This window comes from Gossypium hirsutum, chromosome A11 (genome assembly GCF_007990345.1).
Source record: "Gossypium hirsutum isolate 1008001.06 chromosome A11, Gossypium_hirsutum_v2.1, whole genome shotgun sequence".
Lineage (NCBI taxonomy): Eukaryota > Viridiplantae > Streptophyta > Magnoliopsida > Malvales > Malvaceae > Gossypium > Gossypium hirsutum.
Genome location: NC_053434.1, coordinates 101,100,410 through 101,116,881, shown reverse-complemented (window position 1 = coordinate 101,116,881; position 16,472 = coordinate 101,100,410). Strand labels below are relative to the sequence as shown.

Here is a 16,472-nt window from a genome sequence, read left to right as displayed (position 1 = left end):
CTTTAATTATTTGTATTTATCTTTTAGAATTTAATTAGGAATAGGCTAGGTTTTCTAGTACTATAAATAGGGGATAGAGTAGCACATATTTGACATCTCTTTTTTCTGTAAACACTCTCTCTCCCAAAAAATCTTTCACTCTGTCCTTTGTTCTCTCCATATTTTCTTCAATAAAAATCTCATTTCTATTATATTTATTTCTTCCCCAAAAATCATGAGCCATTAAACCAATCTAGCCGAAGGTTGTCGAAATTCCCTCAAAAAAGGTTCACGAGGCTTGGAATCCGTGCTTAGCTTGCTCAATAGGGTATTCATCGCTTCTCCGCATTACGGGGCTGATGCTTCCGTCCATGTCCCTTAATAGGTGATCTTTTCAACTTGTGTAAGGAACGACCGCTTTGTATGTTTTGGGAAGATTGCACAGTCGGTTCGTTGGCTTTCTGCATCAGAGCTTGGCGAATCCAAGAGACAAAACGGTGTGGTTTTCGCCGTTGGGAAGTGATGATCTAGTAGAAGATAGTTCCACAAAAGCAATTATTGGCTAGAGTCAGGTTCCGCCAATCTTAAGTCTAAATTCTTGGAGCTGATGGTCGTAGGCGTCCTCTTCCACTATAACTGGCTTATCCTGCTCGAGAAGGGTTACTTAAAAGCCAAGGATTAAACTCAAGGCGGATCGAGACAACCGGAGATTGGAATCTCGCCACATAAGAAACTCTCTATTTTCAAACTCTGTTTAATTTTATATTCTCCATTTTAATTTTCGCAATTTATTTAATTTCGCAATTTCAATTTGACTTTAAATTTTGTTTTTATTTTATTTCAAAATTCTTAATTCTGTTTTTTTATTTTCAGGAGCGCAGGTTTTCTTGGCCCAAAAATTGTCCAGGATTTCAAGAAAAGAGCATTCATACAATCCGGTCCCTAAGGATTCGACCTTACTTCCCCTTTACTGTTATTTTTACTATTTTACAGGGAATAGAATATATTTGGTGCTCTCAACGACCACATCAACCCCTTTATGCCATGTGGTGCTTCCTAATAGGTTGGTCTGTCACTCGTTAATTCCTTATTGGGTTGTCAATGTGATGTAAAGTAAATAGGTTGTCAATGTGATGTAAAGTAAATAGGTTGCAAGGTATATGAGTGTCAAATAATTGTTGGAGTGACTAAATTAGTAGGAGATAGTGATTACCTAACAGAACAATTTTTGTGACAGAAGTAGAGCATCCCTAACAAATGTGTGTTTCATGTTGTATGCGTGTAATAAAATATTTGATGAACAATATTAACATGTGAAGATAGCTTAATATTTTTACCGTAATTCAAAGTGTATTTTTTTCCATAAACATGAAAAACATAATTCACCCTTTAGAAATTCAAATTGTGTTGTAATAAGCATGTGTTAAATTTGACTAGCAAGCCAAAATAATAATAATAATAATAATAATAATAATAATAATAATAAAAGGAAATAATGATAGGTGAGTTGGGTGAAGCAACGCATATGTTTCCTAATTTATAACATAAATAAAACCAACGCGTGGGAGTAAACACTAAATAGGTTGAAAAAGTTAACAGTTCCGGCGCCGACAAATTGAAAATAGAAATTAAAATTAGGAAACAAATGAAGAAGTAATTCCAATTGGCATTTGCATAGAAAGGGTACCAAAAAAAATCTCGTTTACTAATAAAACTCAACTACTCAGCAAAGCTTATTGACCTTTTAAAACAAGATTAGGTTTAAGATTAGGAACAAAGTTGAGTTCAACACTATTCTCGATTACGTACAAAACATTATGTACACGTACATTTGATCATCCAAATTCTTGTATTACTACTTAATTAAGCAGAAATTATCCAGAGATTTCTAGGACTGAAATTGATGACTAAAAAGGTTTTTTTTTTTAATTTCAAAAACAACACTTTTCAACAATAATGAAATAAAAAGAGAATAAAAGTAGTTGAAAAATAAAAAATGTGATCTAGGGCACAAGATTCTTATGGGTTACATTGGGTTAAGGTTTGATTTTTTTTAAAAAAAATTCCAATCTCAAACTTTAAATTTGGCATAGTTTAGACTCGATCAAATGACTAAATTTATAGTTTAAAAATAATAAAAATTATTTCTATTTTAAGTTTAATTATAAAATATGTAAATATTAATATATTTTTTTTATATTTCTAAACAATAAAATGGGCTAGACCAAATCGAACTGAAATATATAAACTTAAGTTGGACGTAAAAAAGAGAGAAAATGTTGGAGTTTGAGGTTTATTATGATTGGGCATAAACATAAAGAAAGAGAAGGATTAGAGTAGATGAAAATGAAGAGAAGTAGAAGTAATAGTAGTTTAGAAGATTAGGTGGTGGGCCAAAAGCAAGCAAAAACCATGCCAATGCACATTATGAAGCTTAAGCATGCTGAGCTGGACACTCACTTTCCACATTTGATTTAGTTATGTGTTCATATTTTGGTGGCTCTATCCTACCACCTCATCACCCCTTTTTTATTAATTAATTTTGTATTAATCCAAAATTGATTAATTAATAGAAAAAGACTTTTTTGGATTGTGGAAACGCAAGATACGGAATATTATAAAAATGAGTTTCTTTTAATCATTTAAAAGGAGAGAGAGTTTATCAAAGAATAACGTGTGGACCTATGAAAAGAGACGGCTTCAGAAAGTGTTACCCTAACTCTCATAACTTAAAACTGTTTGACTTTTGAACCCTATAAACGAAGCTGCAAAGCAAAGAACCCTTTCGCCATTGGTGACGATTCCTGACGCTCTACACCTCATCACCCTTTTTTGCTCACCTGTCAAATTTCTGTTGCTCCTTATCTTGCACTACCATGTGGTGCAATCTACTGGATCCGGAAATTAAATTTAAAATTTCTGTTATTTTTCAAGGCTGAATACACAGTGTTTTATCTATTTTAATTTACACAAAAATGGATTATTCTTATTTTTTGCGCACACACATATAGTTCATATCTACTGTACTTTTGAGGTATATGCATATAATATTGGGATTCAAATAACTTTGTAATTACTCATGTGAACATGAATTGCTCCACACTTATGTGATAATGTAAAGTGTACAAATGGAATCTATTTCTCTCTCACTTTGAGGCCATTCATATATAAACTATAATTAAAAGAATACCCATGATGTCATTCTATTTTGCTCATATGTCATGGTTAGTACCAATAATACAATCATCCCTCAACCCCCACTATATATCTTGGTCTTTTAATATATATCTTCAATTTTTTTAATATCCCATTTTAATTAGTTTAACAACAAAGGTAAACAGAATCAAGTGGGCAACTAGAGTATATATTCAATAAATTTTAAGTTTGAATTTTAATATTACTAATTTAATAGCAACGCGATTAATACGACTCGAACCTAAATCATATTTAAAACGATGAAATGATAGTATATTTATTTGTAAAAAAAAAAAGAAAAAGAAAATAGTGTTGTAATAAAGTTAGAGATGAGCCACTGTTTCAGATTTTGAAACAGTTGGTTGGCAATGAGACAGATAAGGAGATCAGATTTATATTAATTAATAATAATATATATAAAGATGAGTAAGCAGTAAGGTTTTTAAGGCAATGTTCATTTATTCACTCACATGTCAGCTTGAAAATGATAAGATTTTTTAATCCCATATTTACTTTTTTTTAATCACTTATTAATTAAGGTGAGTTTGGGTACATAAAAAAGAAAGTCAAGATAATGGACTTTTAGAGGTTTTTTTTTTCCTTTATATATTGTGTTGGGTTGGAGAAAGTTCTACAGTGGACTTTTCTTTGTAAGCTAATCAATCTCTTCTCCACTAATTAAAATCAAACTGTCCTAACCATCAAATTAACTAACCAATGATAAAACTGTAGTGGAAAGTAACATATATATGATCCAACTATACGTGACATATCTGTCTTTGTCTGTGATTACTCCCCAGAAGACTTGCTATGCTCATAAATCTTAAGGAATTAAGACGCAATTGTTTATGATTAAGATGACAATTATTTATTTCTGTTTTTTCATTTGTGTATTGTAACGATTGTTTCTAGCTATAGTTATAAGGATGCATTGATTATAATTATACTTTTATTGGTGTATTGTATTTAATTGATTTTGATTTTTTTTTATACAGATATATGATAATTGTGATTGTAACTTTAACTTTAAAAAATTATCCAATGATTAGTAAAAACGGTTAAACCAAATTTGTGATTCATTTGTTGACGTGTTAAGCATCACACATACGGTATTGTATTTTCTGGGTGCTCTTGCCCTAACGAGTAGGGGTGAATATAGAAAAAAAATTGGAGAGCAAAATTGAATTACAAATTTTTGATATGTCAAATATAGATTTTATCATATGTTAAATTATGATTTTATCATTATTGAAGAGACTAAATTGAATTACAACTTTTTAATTTTGGGGGACTAGTGCTCATGCCCCTGCATATTATTCTCTTGTATTCGCCCTTGCTAACGAGGGGCTTATGGAGTAGATTCTCCAGATTTAGTCCCTCATCCCTTAAGAGGATCATGAGGGCTTCTTATTGATTACTGAATACAAAATATTTTTATAGAAAAAAATAAAATAGTGGATATGGAGTTGGCAGATTTAGAATTACATAATGTTTGTAATTATGCAAGTTGATTGTGAATCTTGAAGATTCATGACAATAATTTAGAAGGCAATAATTAGAGATATCCAAGGTTTGGGCAAAATAATTGGTGAATGGAATATATGATTGCTGCTGTTTGAAGGCCTCGATAAAACCAGACAGCTTGCTTTTAATTGGGGAATTCGACAAATGATTCGGTAATAATTGAATGGAGAGTTTAAGATAAGGAGAGTGAGAGTGATGAATCCCAATGTCCCAAATATCAACTTCACAATCACTAGCTACCTTGTTGTATTTAAAGCATTTCTTTTTCCTTTTTAAAAGACAAAGTGGGGTCTCCAACTTCTTATCCCAACTGAATTCATGCCAATCACTAGTAACTACACCCATTTTGTTTATCTCATATATATAACACCTCAATTAAAACCTAATAATAATAAACAAAGTGAACACCCTTTTTATTTCATTACTTAATTATATTCAAAGAGAGACAATAAGAGACAAAGGTGAAACCTATGTGTTTTTGTTGTTCAACTAATGTCCAAAGTTTATTATCCTTTTATTTCTTAGGAAAACAAAATGAAGTGGAGTCAGCTTCATACTCATCAAAGAAAGGAGTAGAAATAAATCTGCATATGCAAGCATTATGTCAACTTAATTACATAATTAAATCCTTACCAAATTTGAGAGTAAAGGATCTTCCACTTAATCATACCATCAAATACATCCTTTTCATTCTATTTCATATTTTTCTATGTTACTACCAATAAAATGTTTTAAAATATCCCTAAATCATCCTTAAATTTTCAATTATTAATTTCAATATAACTCTAATTTCATCGTTAAAATAAATATTGAAAATGGTTAACTACACCTAATGTCACTAAACTATTCGTAATTTTATGTTTTGATCACTCAACTTTAAAAAGTTATAAAATGATTATTGAAGTATTTAAAATTTTTTGTTTGAGTCATTGAGTTTTTCTAAAGCCCAGCTAGTGAGCTTCAAGTAACGATTTGGTGATTGGTACTATGGATCAGTACCCATTAATAAGTAGAAGAACATACCTTAGATCAAAATCAATCTGGCAGTCTATGTTAGAGATCGAAGAAGAAATTTGTTTGGATTTTGCTTCACAAATCCGTGATGTTCAAAGTTGTTTCATGAAAAAACTAAACCGTTAAAAAGAAAGAGAAAAAAAACTTTTGATTGATGCAAGCAGTGTAAACGAAGAAGGTCATATAGCAATGATTTTAATAGTTCAGTAACTTATTAAATGACCGAAACGTAAACCCACTAATAGTTTAGAAAACTTGATATGGTTTTATAAAATCAAGATTTATAAAATGGTGTTCATCAACTGAAAACAAAGCCCAGACATTATTAGAACCAGAAAGAAAAGCCCAGGCATCACTAACAAACCAGAAAATTTGGGTCTCAAAAGCCCATTAAAAACCCCAAAGCCCCCATATATCATTATATTAGATCATCCTCATAAACCCATCAATTCTTCTTTTAGAACCCTCCCTGGAGACGAAATTTTTTCAGAAAAAGAACAAGCAAGCAAATTAATACCCAAAACTCAAAGGTGCAATTTTTATTTTACCTTATAATGGGAAATATATATACGGAAACAAAGAAATCACATTTGGGTTTCTGAAAAGTTCTCTTTTTTTTTTCTGACAAAAATTTGATTGTAAGAACTGTATTTCTTGTTAATTTTGTATGGTTTTATGTTTCCATGCTGGCAGTGTTTTGTTGTTGTTGTTATTTTTCATTTCTAAGTTTGGAGTCCTTTTACTATATTATGGATTTTGGTCAAAATTCAATTCAAGAAAGTAGGTGTGTTAATTTCTTTTAGTCCTCTACATTTCAATGGCTTTGTTTTCTGATAAGGTGTAATCTTTGGATTTTATTATTATTTTTAGGAAACGAAATAAGGTACTGTGATGCTTTAATGGCTGCTATTCCATCGTCACAGCCTTTTAGCAGTCCTCAAATACAGCAATTTGGATATCAAGGTGTTGAAGGAGCAACGTCAAACCCTCTAGGAGCGGATTCTGTGGCTACCCTTTTGATTCGGCATCTTCCCGAGGCCATTCCTCCCGAAACCCTCTTGCGGCTTTTCTCTCACTACGGCGCGTCATCTGTTCGACCTTGCTCTAGTGGAAAGTAAATGAATTTTAAACTTTTGATGGTTCCTTTATAAATTTTATTCAATTTGAAATTAGTTTCCAAGGCCTTGTATATCTTTGTTTTTATTATGCATAATCATTTTTCCTTATTTGGTTAAATAGGTTGAGAAACTGTGCATTTGTGGATTTCAAAAATGAAGCATTGGCTTCTCAAGCGCATCGTCAATTAAATGGGTAAATATCTTACTTTTGTTTGTTCTCCCATGTTAGGCACTTGGTTTATCAAACATTTGAGTTATCTCTCACAGGCATTAGATGGGAACCCCTGTATTATAGTTATATTTCATGATTTGTGTATTGAATATGTTTTTATTTGTTGATATCGATACAACATCAGAAACCAGTATCTGACTATTATAGTTATATTTCATGATTTGTGTATTAATTATGTTTTTATTTGTTGATATCCATACAACATCAGAAACCAGTATCTGACTATCCTATTTATTTGGTGTCCCAGCCTGAGGTTTCTTGGTAAAGTCTTGTTAGTGGAGAGAGCTAGTAAGCCAGCTGAACATAATAAACCTCAACAAACTGGAGTTCAGCTTGGAAAGGATTTTTCACAATCTGCATCTTTGCTGAAAGATGCCAACTCGACCAGAGACCCGAATCTAGGTTCAAGATCGGGATCAATACCTGCTAGTGAACCAATTGCTCCTAGACTTGGTGTAGACTATCCATTTCCTCCTCACCTTGAGTGAGTCTTTCCTCCTATCCTTTTAAGTTTCCTTCTACTCTTTATCAGCAGATGCTTGAAATATAAAGGTCCTAATATAATGTCAAGTATTATGCACACACCGTATTCAGTTATCGGCATAAAGTTGGGTTTTTTTTTTGCCACCAGTGGATAAGGATTTATTCAATAATGATTTTATAGTTTGAATAGAGTACCCTGCTTTCTTTCTAAATGCAATGAACATGTCAGATATGAACAAAAGCTTATGCATATTTGTGGTGCAGATATGCTTACCCTCCACCAGATGGAAATATTTTGACTAATATTGTCAATGCACTTATTGCTGTTCCCCGCTTCTATACTCAGGTTTTTCTTTGTTTCACTTTATTGTAAACCTACTTAAATACATCATAATCTTTCCTTTTAGGTTCTTGTAAGCATAGTTGGAGATATGTCCCTTACCAACACAGTATCTCAATTTCAGGTGTTGCACCTAATGAATAAAATGAATATTCCAGCTCCATTTCGTATGGCTTTGCCCACACCACCTCTGCCACCCCCAGTACCTGCACCACAACAACCACCCCCACCTCCTGCTTCCACACTTGCTCAGCCTCATTTGGAAGATGCATCTTCTAGTGAATCTGAAATGGAGTCTTCGGATGAGGCAAGATACTGCTGCTAAAATAAAATGCTGAAAATCAATAACATAGATCTAACCATATTTATGAATTCCGTAGTTGTTGATTGTTTGTTGACTAACATGTTTGTAGGAGTTCAATGACAAAGGTGTGCCAAAATCTGCAAGGAAGCGTGCAAGGCGAGAAGTTATTGTAGGCCCTGCAATTGATAAAAGTGTAGCTCATGAAGCTGTTGGAGTGAAACCTGCCACCTTGATCCCAAAAGAAATCCCATTGATTAAAAAGAAGAACCCTTTACTACAGGTCATACTATTATCTAATGGGACTATTTTAGGGTAAGCTTTACTGTCTGAAGTTTGACGGTCTTCTCGGTGTTTTCACAGATCAAAATTGCCCCCAAACACATTCCATATGAGCAGAAAGATGATGGTGCTGATGATGACCATAAACAGATTTTAGAGGAACCGAATGAGGAGGGCTTAGGTGCTAAACAATTTGCTTCTGCTGACGAGTTGGAAAAGGGAAAATTGCCTCCAGAAGAAATCTTATCACTTCCAATGTTTAAGGTATTGGATCTTTATCTCAGCAGATGCTTTTAGATTGTAGATTAAATCAAATATGCAATGAACCTAGTTTCCTTTTACTCATCTCTTGAAGTATGAAACCTTTTCGTATATGTGCATCTGAGAAAACATAAACTGAACTGGGACTCTTGGTTTGTGCAGAACTATACAGCTGGTAATCCTGCTTCTGTGTTGTATATAAAGAACTTGGCAAAGGATGTTGTTCCTGAAGATTTCTACTTCATATTTGGTGAGACTAAGTGGATTTATTACACAAATAGTAACCTTGAGCACTCAATGCCCATGATAAAATGGGAAAAGAAGATAATAGTTAACTTTATAACTTTTCCAGCTAAAACTGCTCTTTTTAAGTACTTGGAGTTTAAAGCCTCTTTACTTTGTTCCTTGTTGGTATTAGCAAAATGATTTTGGCTGATTAAATGTTGTTGTAATGTAGGATCATTATTTGGAAGCATTGATGCTGCTGCATCCGGTCTTAACGTGAAGCTAATGCAGGTTACCTTACTTCTGGATTGCTCTCTGTAGCATTATTTCTAATGTGCACTGGCTTATTTAAATTTCTTCTCCCAACTTTATTGCCGAACTTTTTGTTGATAAAATATCTTGCCGTTCAGAGTGTTTCACTTGCATGCGAATAAAAAGATGCTGTGATTACCTAATTGTGAAGCTGAAAGTGATCTTTTGATTTCAGGAGGGAAGGATGAGGGGTCAAGCGTTTGTGACATTTCCATCAGTTGAACTTGCTCATCGTGCTTTGGTATGTTTATCTTGGGTTTTTTGTTTTCCTGTTACAAGGGAGTTTGTCCACTTTGTTTATCTTGTAATAGTAGACGCATAGCCTGCTCAGCAGTATCAGTTGTCCTCAATGTTTAAAAGAACAGACTGAAGTTGAAACCAGTGTGAACAAAATTAGATACTTATCAGACCAGCTAGAAATAACTTGGTAGTAAACAATAACATACAAAAGTGAGGCAGGATGAATTAACTCTCTTCTTTAGAAGTTATCATCTCAACATTATGTTTCTTTTGCCTAACCTGCTGACCTGGTCCCCTTTCACAGTAAATCTTTTTCTTGTGACAAAGTTAGTAAAGTTAAACACATCTTTGAAGCTCAGAAAAACGTTCTTGAGACTCTCCTGTTTGTATTTCTACTATACAATAATTATTAACTTGTAAAATTTGTGCAAATCACAAACCTTCATTAGCAAGTGTTTAGTCTTATTAGCAACCGACTTTAACCATCTTCTAAGAGGTAATTCTTAGTACACAAGCTATGCATGTTTAGTTCTTAATTTCTCACCGGAGTAGTTACTCCCAGTGATTACTGCTTTATTTTAGGTCTATCAATTCTTTGTTATCTTCGGTAGCAGTGATGGACTTCTCATGTAGTATTCAATTGGATTCTCCTTCCTTGCAGAACCTCGTAAATGGATATGTGTTCAAAGGCAAACCAATAATTGTCCAGTTTGGCCGGAATCCTGCTGCAGCAAAAACAAATTAAATTGATATGAGGCGGTAGGAGCAAGCCTCCATATATTGTTGATTAGACCTTATTAAGTCAGGTGGTCTTACCTTCATAATGTTATAATCCCAAGGATGCACCAGGCGATGTGTGATAGGGTTTGTGAAATGATATATCTTGCAACTTAAATTTTCATGTAGCAAAGCAGAGCAGGATATTGCAACTTGGCTTCCTTGAAGGCCCACTCCAAAAGTCATGATTTGTACCTTCATTGGTGAAAGGAGAGCAAAGCAGAGCAGGGTCTTGCAACTTGCCGATACTGAATTTAAAGGTGCAGAGTCTCTGGGGTAAACCTTTATTGTTCCAGAGCTCTAATGTGAAGCCGTTGCATTGCCCTGAGTTTTTCTTGGTCGATCATAAAGTGGGTACAAGCATGCTGTGCTGAAGTAGAACTTATTTTTAGGCTTGGTAGTCCTGATTGTGATTTGGAATTTCGATCAAATAAATTAGATACAGAGTAGGAAAGCTTACACTTATTTGGAGCCTTTCGATACTTCAGGTTGTAATATTTTTATTATTATAATCAATGGTTTCAAACTCTCCTTTTTCATCATTTTCTCTGCTTGGTTCAAACAAATTATCATGCATAATTGAATCAAACCAAGCTCAAGCTATAACAAGCTCAAGTTGCACTTGATTCAAACAAATTCTTTTCCTTTGTTGCTTTCACTTCAACGAACCCAAATCCATCTCTCCCATTCTCCTCGGTAAAACACACAACCATCAAAAGTACTTCCAATTTCTCATTCTTAAGAAAAAAACCCAAACAAACCAAAGAGTCCCAAATAAGTCCACTTTCACTCTCAACTGCCTTCATTTTCCCACTCTTACACTCTCAATGCTTTATTTTGATGCTATAATGAAAATCTCAAAGATGCCATCTTTCTTTACCATCATCTATTAACGGTTACAATTAATTTGTAAGGTAAACTTTCTTATTGCTGGTTCAAGCAAAAATTAATTTGATATATTGATATGAACAAGAGCAACAAGAGACTGAACTTATTAGTTCAGATTTCAGGGATTCTGTATCTTCCATACCATAGATGTTGCCTTGTTGGTGATGGTTCATGCATAGAGGGAGAAAAAAGTAATCTCTCACTGACATTTTGCAGGAAGCATGGTCTGAATTTAGTATCAAAATGAAAATGTTGTATCATTTTGATTCCTTAAGAAAATCTTAGTCCAAAAGGATCTCAACTTCTTCATTTAAGGAGATCTGCCTCTTCACATGAGACAGATTGTTCAAGTATCTCTAATAAAGATATGAAATAGAAATCAGATGATTAACACCTGCTGAGACATTCAGTTTAATATGATTTATATTCATTGTTTGCAGTTTAAATAATACAATATTGCTATCTGAAAGACTTTCAATATTAGAATTCATTTCAACTAATGAATCGATCTTAACTACATAGAAGATATCTTTCATGTCAGTCTGAAAAGACAATCTTTTTTTCTGTCAGAACTACCTGTTAGTCATCTAATGCCATATCCCCAAAACAACTGCGACGCCAAAAAGTAGTGCAAGCGCCACGTCTCCTCCCGGGAGGATCGAGAACCTGTCAAATTGAAGATGTTAATCAAGAAATGGGGAAAATGCAGTGCACATATTTATCTTTGTTCTGTCGGGTATATGCAGTACATTGGTATATTTAGGCAAATACCTGAGCTTCTTCCTTGACTGCTGTATATATGCCATTGCAGGGGGAAGGATGCCAAAGAGGAAACAGTTTGCATAAACCCCAGCAAAATCAAGGGCTTTTGAAAAAGTTGAGCGGAAGAAGGAAGCTATAAGAACTGGAGCACTGAGCACTAGTGGCATTACAAATATTTCTAATGATTTAAGGTCAGTTGTTCTTAACAGTTGTTCATCTTCTGAAGCAGATCGAAATGAAACTTTCCCGAACTTTCCGCATTCATGCTGACTCGAATAAATCACAAAACCAACTTTGCCTGAACCATTAGAGACCAATTGAGATTGATAAGGAATTTGCTTTTGCAAATTTGTTTTCCCTAGGATCAGTTCCAGAGTATCAAGAACTTGCTTTGGAAAGCTTACAGCATATCCTATCAGGCTAGTTGCCAAAGCAGAAAATGCAAAGCCTTGAACTGCAGACAAAGCAGAAGGATTCACTGAAAGTAAAAGGGATATAGGGTCTTTGGGGGAGGTATTTCCAGCCAGTCCTAAAACAATCAAATTCCATGACACAACCATAACTAAAGGAACAGCCCCTCCGATCAGTATTGCGTTTCGAGCCTCGGATACTGAATTTCCAGCAATCTTGCAAATAAAAGGAGTGATAACATGGAATCCTAATGTGAGTACAGTAACAGGAATTGCAGGCAAAATTGATGATAGACTCCATGAGGCATGGGCAAAGGAGCTTAATACATTTGCTCTGGCCACAGATAAACCAATGGCCACCAATGCAGTAATGGAGAAAAGCATGAGGAAGCATAAAAGCCTGTTTGAAACATCAATGACCTTGAACGGAAAGAACATAATAACAGTCCCAGCAGCTAGTGGAAACAAAGCATGAGCCAATAACAAATTCATCCAAGGAAACCATTGACACACTATTGAACCAATGCCTGAAACACAAGCCACTAATAAAGAAAAACTAAGGGAGGCATAAATGACCGCAACAAAAGCACCAAAATGACTTCCTAATGCCTTTGTTGCAAGGCCAGTAAAGCTCACTTCCGCTACACCCTCTTCTTCCATTACTGCAAAACTTAGTTCTGCAACAAGAATGATGGAGGAAATAACATAAACCCAAGAAAGAATAATGGCAATGGTTGATGGAAGTGGACCTGATTTTATCGTTGCAGCGGGTAAACCCAACATTCCAGGCCCTACAGCCGTACCAATAATCAAACTAACAGCACCCCAGAAGCTCTTGTCTTCTTGTTGGGATCTTTCTGGTAGCTGATTGTTCACTGTTTCAACATTATGTTCCTCATCATCAAGGGGAAAAACAGGAAGTGCCGAACTTTGGGGTGTAGATTTAAGGAGCGGCTGGTGATTCTTGGAGGGTAATGTAGAGAAGAAATGTTGGGTTATGGCAAAGAATGGAAGAGGCTTATTCTTGAATACCGGTGTGTAGGGAATGGACAGCCTGTGAGGCTGAGTGTAGAGATATGGAAGACTGAGTCTTGACTTCAATGATGAGATGAAAGATGGATGGTGAGAAAGTAACATATTGGCAAGAAAACTTTGTTAGCAAAAGAATCTTAGAGAATCTTGTGTACTTTAATTTTTTTCCCCTTTCTAGAGTGATGAGAATCTTTGAATGGAGGCTGATAGGCAGGGAAAGGCTCAGGGGAAAAACTTAGCTTCTATCTTGCCAGAGTGGAAGTACAAATAACCTTATATGGAGGAGATCATGGATCTATATAGACCAATTAGAGGGGCAAGAATGAAGAATGGGACTCATCAATATTAAATGTATGTTACAAAGGCAGCATGAAGAAAAAAAAGAAGAGCAACCATTCAAAGCCATGTTTCATGGGCCACGTTAAAAGTGGGCTTACACTCATAAAATATTTGGTAATATACATTTTTATATTTTGGGTATGAAGTATTGCTGGCGCACGTTCCATTTTCGAATTTTAAAATTAATATTTTTAGAATATAACATTTATTATCTTCAAAATAATTAATTTTTAAAACAGATATGGAATCAATTTTTTTAATTTTATTTTATCCCTACTTATTTTTTCAAAATGATTTAGAGAAATACTACTTTCATATTTTTTTATTTGCAATATTGGCACTCAACAACTTATGAAGCATGCATTTTATTTTCGAATTATTTTTTTTAATAATTTTTCAAAAGTATCGTGAAAAAGTATTTATTAAAAAATAAGTTAAAATTTAACTGTTTAGTATTAGTGTTAAAAATTGCTCTTGAGAAACAACATTAATCTTAAATTTTAAGTATTTTTAAGGAATTAATGTTAATTATTTGTATATTTTGTTTTGAATATATAAATTATATTTTAAATATTAAAATATAACCATTATAAATATAAATATATAAATATTAATTATTTAAAATAAATTTAAATAATGAAATAATTATGTATTCATGGTACGTGATATTCGCGACAGGTTTTAAAAATTTATAATTAATCGTTCTTGAAACTAACTATTATCACGATGAAAGTAAGTGTACCTATCGAACAGTAGTATAGCTTTAGTAAGACCGGATTGCCAAACCCAAAGGAACCAAGAGTACTAGTAATTACTTCCTTTTTATTATCTAGCCTAAAAATTAAGGTGTTTGTTTATCTAAACTAATTAACTAAACTAAGGATGCACAGAGAGAAAATTAGGGAAAAGCTTTTGAGAAAACTCGATTGATTAAGACAATACCCAAGGAAAAATCTACTTAGACTTCACTTGTTATTTGACTCTGAATCAGACGATTTATTCATTTGACTTGATCCGTAGAAATCCTTAAGTTATATTATTATATCTCTCGAGACTAATAACGTTTAACCCTAGGTTGATTAATTGAAATCTCTTTCTAATTAACACCTAGTGTTGCATTAACTCGATCTATGGACTCCCTTATTAGGTTTCACCCTAATCCGGCAAAATCTTGTCACCCTATCTCTAGGCGTGCAATCAACTCCGCTTAATTACGACAAATTTACTCTTAGACAGGGTCTTTTCCTCCTCTGAATAAGAGCATTAACTTGAATCAATATCCTGGAATATTAAAGCAAGAATTAAGAACATATAATTAAGAACAAGTCAAATATTTATCGTACAATTCAGATAATAATAACAAAATCTATCTTAGGTTTCATTCTCCTTAGGTATTTAGGGGGTTTAGTTCATAATTATAAATGAAAACATCTCAAAGAATAAAGATAACAAAACATAAAGAAAACTCAAAAACCCCTGAATAGAAATTGAAGGGAGATCTTCAGTCTTGATGATGAATCCGGCTTTTGAGATGGATCAAATCGGCTTCCCTTGAGTAATTCCTTGCCTCCTACTCCGTGTGTCTCTTCTAAGTGCCTCCTCAGGTGTTTAAATAGGCTTTTGAATACCTAAGAGCTCTCAAAAGTGGCCTTTTCCGAATAGGACTATACTTGGGCTTGACAAGGACACGCCCGTGTGCGATTGCTCCAGCCCGTGGTCAAGGCTATTAAATAGGCACGGACGTGTAGTCTACCCGTGTAAGTCGTGCTTCGATCTTGCCAAATGGACATCGCCGTGTGGCTTACCCGTGTGAGGAAGTCCAGGCCGTGTTGATTTCCCATTTGGGTCCATTTTCTCCATTTTCGGCCTGTTTCTTGCTCTTTTTACTCTCCTATACTCACCTAAGTATAAAATATAAAATTAAAGAATTAGGAGCATAGAATTCACCAAATCTAAAGAGAAACCATCCATAAATGTGCTAAGCATGGGATAGAAATATGTATAAATTACAGTTTATCAATTCAATATAAATATTAAATAAAATACATTAAATTATAAATAAGGATTAAAAATGTTTATTTTCTCAAATGCAAAAGTTAAAAAAATATTACTTTTGCTTTTAGATTCAAAAGCAATTTTAGTTTTAAAAGTTGTCTATTTAACATCACTTATAAATCTAAAGGCACATTTTAAAAATAACGAGAAACAATACTAAAGCAAACTTGTTACTATCTATGAGGAAATTAAACATCAATTTTTTTTAACAAATTATTTTCTAAATCATACTTCTAGCCGTAAATCAATAGATAAAATAATTTTCTAAACCATTTACATTTCTATTTGCAAACTATTTACATATATATTATAGGTCGATGATATGAACTCAATTAGAGGTATTTATGGTTGGGTCGAGTTCAGTTCTAGATTAAGTATAATGGTAACACACTTTATATTTATTCAAGTTCAACTCGACCAAAAATATGGACCTAAATTTTTGTATAACCTTGTCCATATTTATAAATAGTTAAACCAATGTAATTTTAAGTTATTTTTAATTTAATATGTAATAAATTTATATATTTTATTTATTAAAATTTGATATACAATCATTTTAATATTTATAAATATTTACACTATAGTAGTAGACATTTAATTTGAGAAAATTACAATAGAAGTCACCTAACTATAGTCAAATTTATTTTTTAGTCACCTAATTATAAAAAGTTTTAAATTGGCCACCAAACTTTTTGGGTTAATC

At 33.4% G+C, this 16,472-nt stretch overlaps 2 protein-coding genes across 4 annotated transcripts; one reads left to right on the top strand and one right to left on the bottom strand.

Annotated features, from left to right (window-relative positions):
• The first annotated feature begins 6,132 nt into the window (after positions 1-6,132).
• On the top strand, positions 6,133-10,825 carry LOC107892375 (U11/U12 small nuclear ribonucleoprotein 65 kDa protein). Of its 3 annotated transcripts, none has more exons than XM_016817458.2 (12): positions 6,133-6,242; positions 6,583-6,826; positions 6,952-7,023; positions 7,310-7,546; positions 7,810-7,891; positions 8,010-8,192; positions 8,299-8,469; positions 8,550-8,732; positions 8,892-8,979; positions 9,187-9,245; positions 9,442-9,507; positions 10,168-10,825. In XM_016817458.2, the coding sequence occupies exons 2-12, from the start codon at positions 6,612-6,614 to the stop codon at positions 10,249-10,251; spliced, it is 1,440 nt and encodes a 479-aa protein (XP_016672947.1). In that variant the 5' UTR covers positions 6,133-6,242; positions 6,583-6,611; the 3' UTR covers positions 10,252-10,825. The 3 variants fall into 3 exon arrangements, with proteins under 3 accessions (XP_016672947.1, XP_016672955.1, XP_016672963.1); XM_016817466.2 differs by having other exon boundaries at positions 6,155-6,350; XM_016817474.2 differs by lacking the exon at positions 6,133-6,242 and adding an exon at positions 6,309-6,496.
• A 751-nt stretch (positions 10,826-11,576) lies between these two features.
• LOC107892366 (tyrosine-specific transport protein) lies at positions 11,577-13,719 on the bottom strand. Its single transcript, XM_016817438.2, has 2 exons — positions 11,943-13,719; positions 11,577-11,837 (listed from the first exon to the last, which is right to left on the bottom strand). Exons 1-2 carry the CDS (start codon positions 13,478-13,480, stop codon positions 11,759-11,761), a joined length of 1,617 nt encoding a protein of 538 aa, XP_016672927.1. The 5' UTR covers positions 13,481-13,719; the 3' UTR covers positions 11,577-11,758.
• Between the last annotated feature and the right edge of the window lie 2,753 nt (positions 13,720-16,472).

Excerpts from the sequence above, each read along its gene's own strand:
- LOC107892375 (XM_016817458.2), top strand. The coding sequence starts at position 6,612 with ATGGCTGCTATTCCATCGTCACAGCCTTTTAGCAGTCCTCAAATACAG. Across the intron at positions 6,827-6,951 it reads CGACCTTGCTCTAGTGGAAA|GTTGAGAAACTGTGCATTTG; the intron begins GTAAATGAATTT and ends TTGGTTAAATAG. Across the intron at positions 7,892-8,009 it reads TTCCCCGCTTCTATACTCAG|GTGTTGCACCTAATGAATAA; the intron begins GTTTTTCTTTGT and ends TCTCAATTTCAG.
- LOC107892366 (XM_016817438.2), bottom strand. The coding sequence starts at position 13,480 with ATGTTACTTTCTCACCATCCATCTTTCATCTCATCATTGAAGTCAAGA. Across the intron at positions 11,838-11,942 it reads CAGTCAAGGAAGAAGCTCAG|GTTCTCGATCCTCCCGGGAG; the intron begins GTATTTGCCTAA and ends TCAATTTGACAG.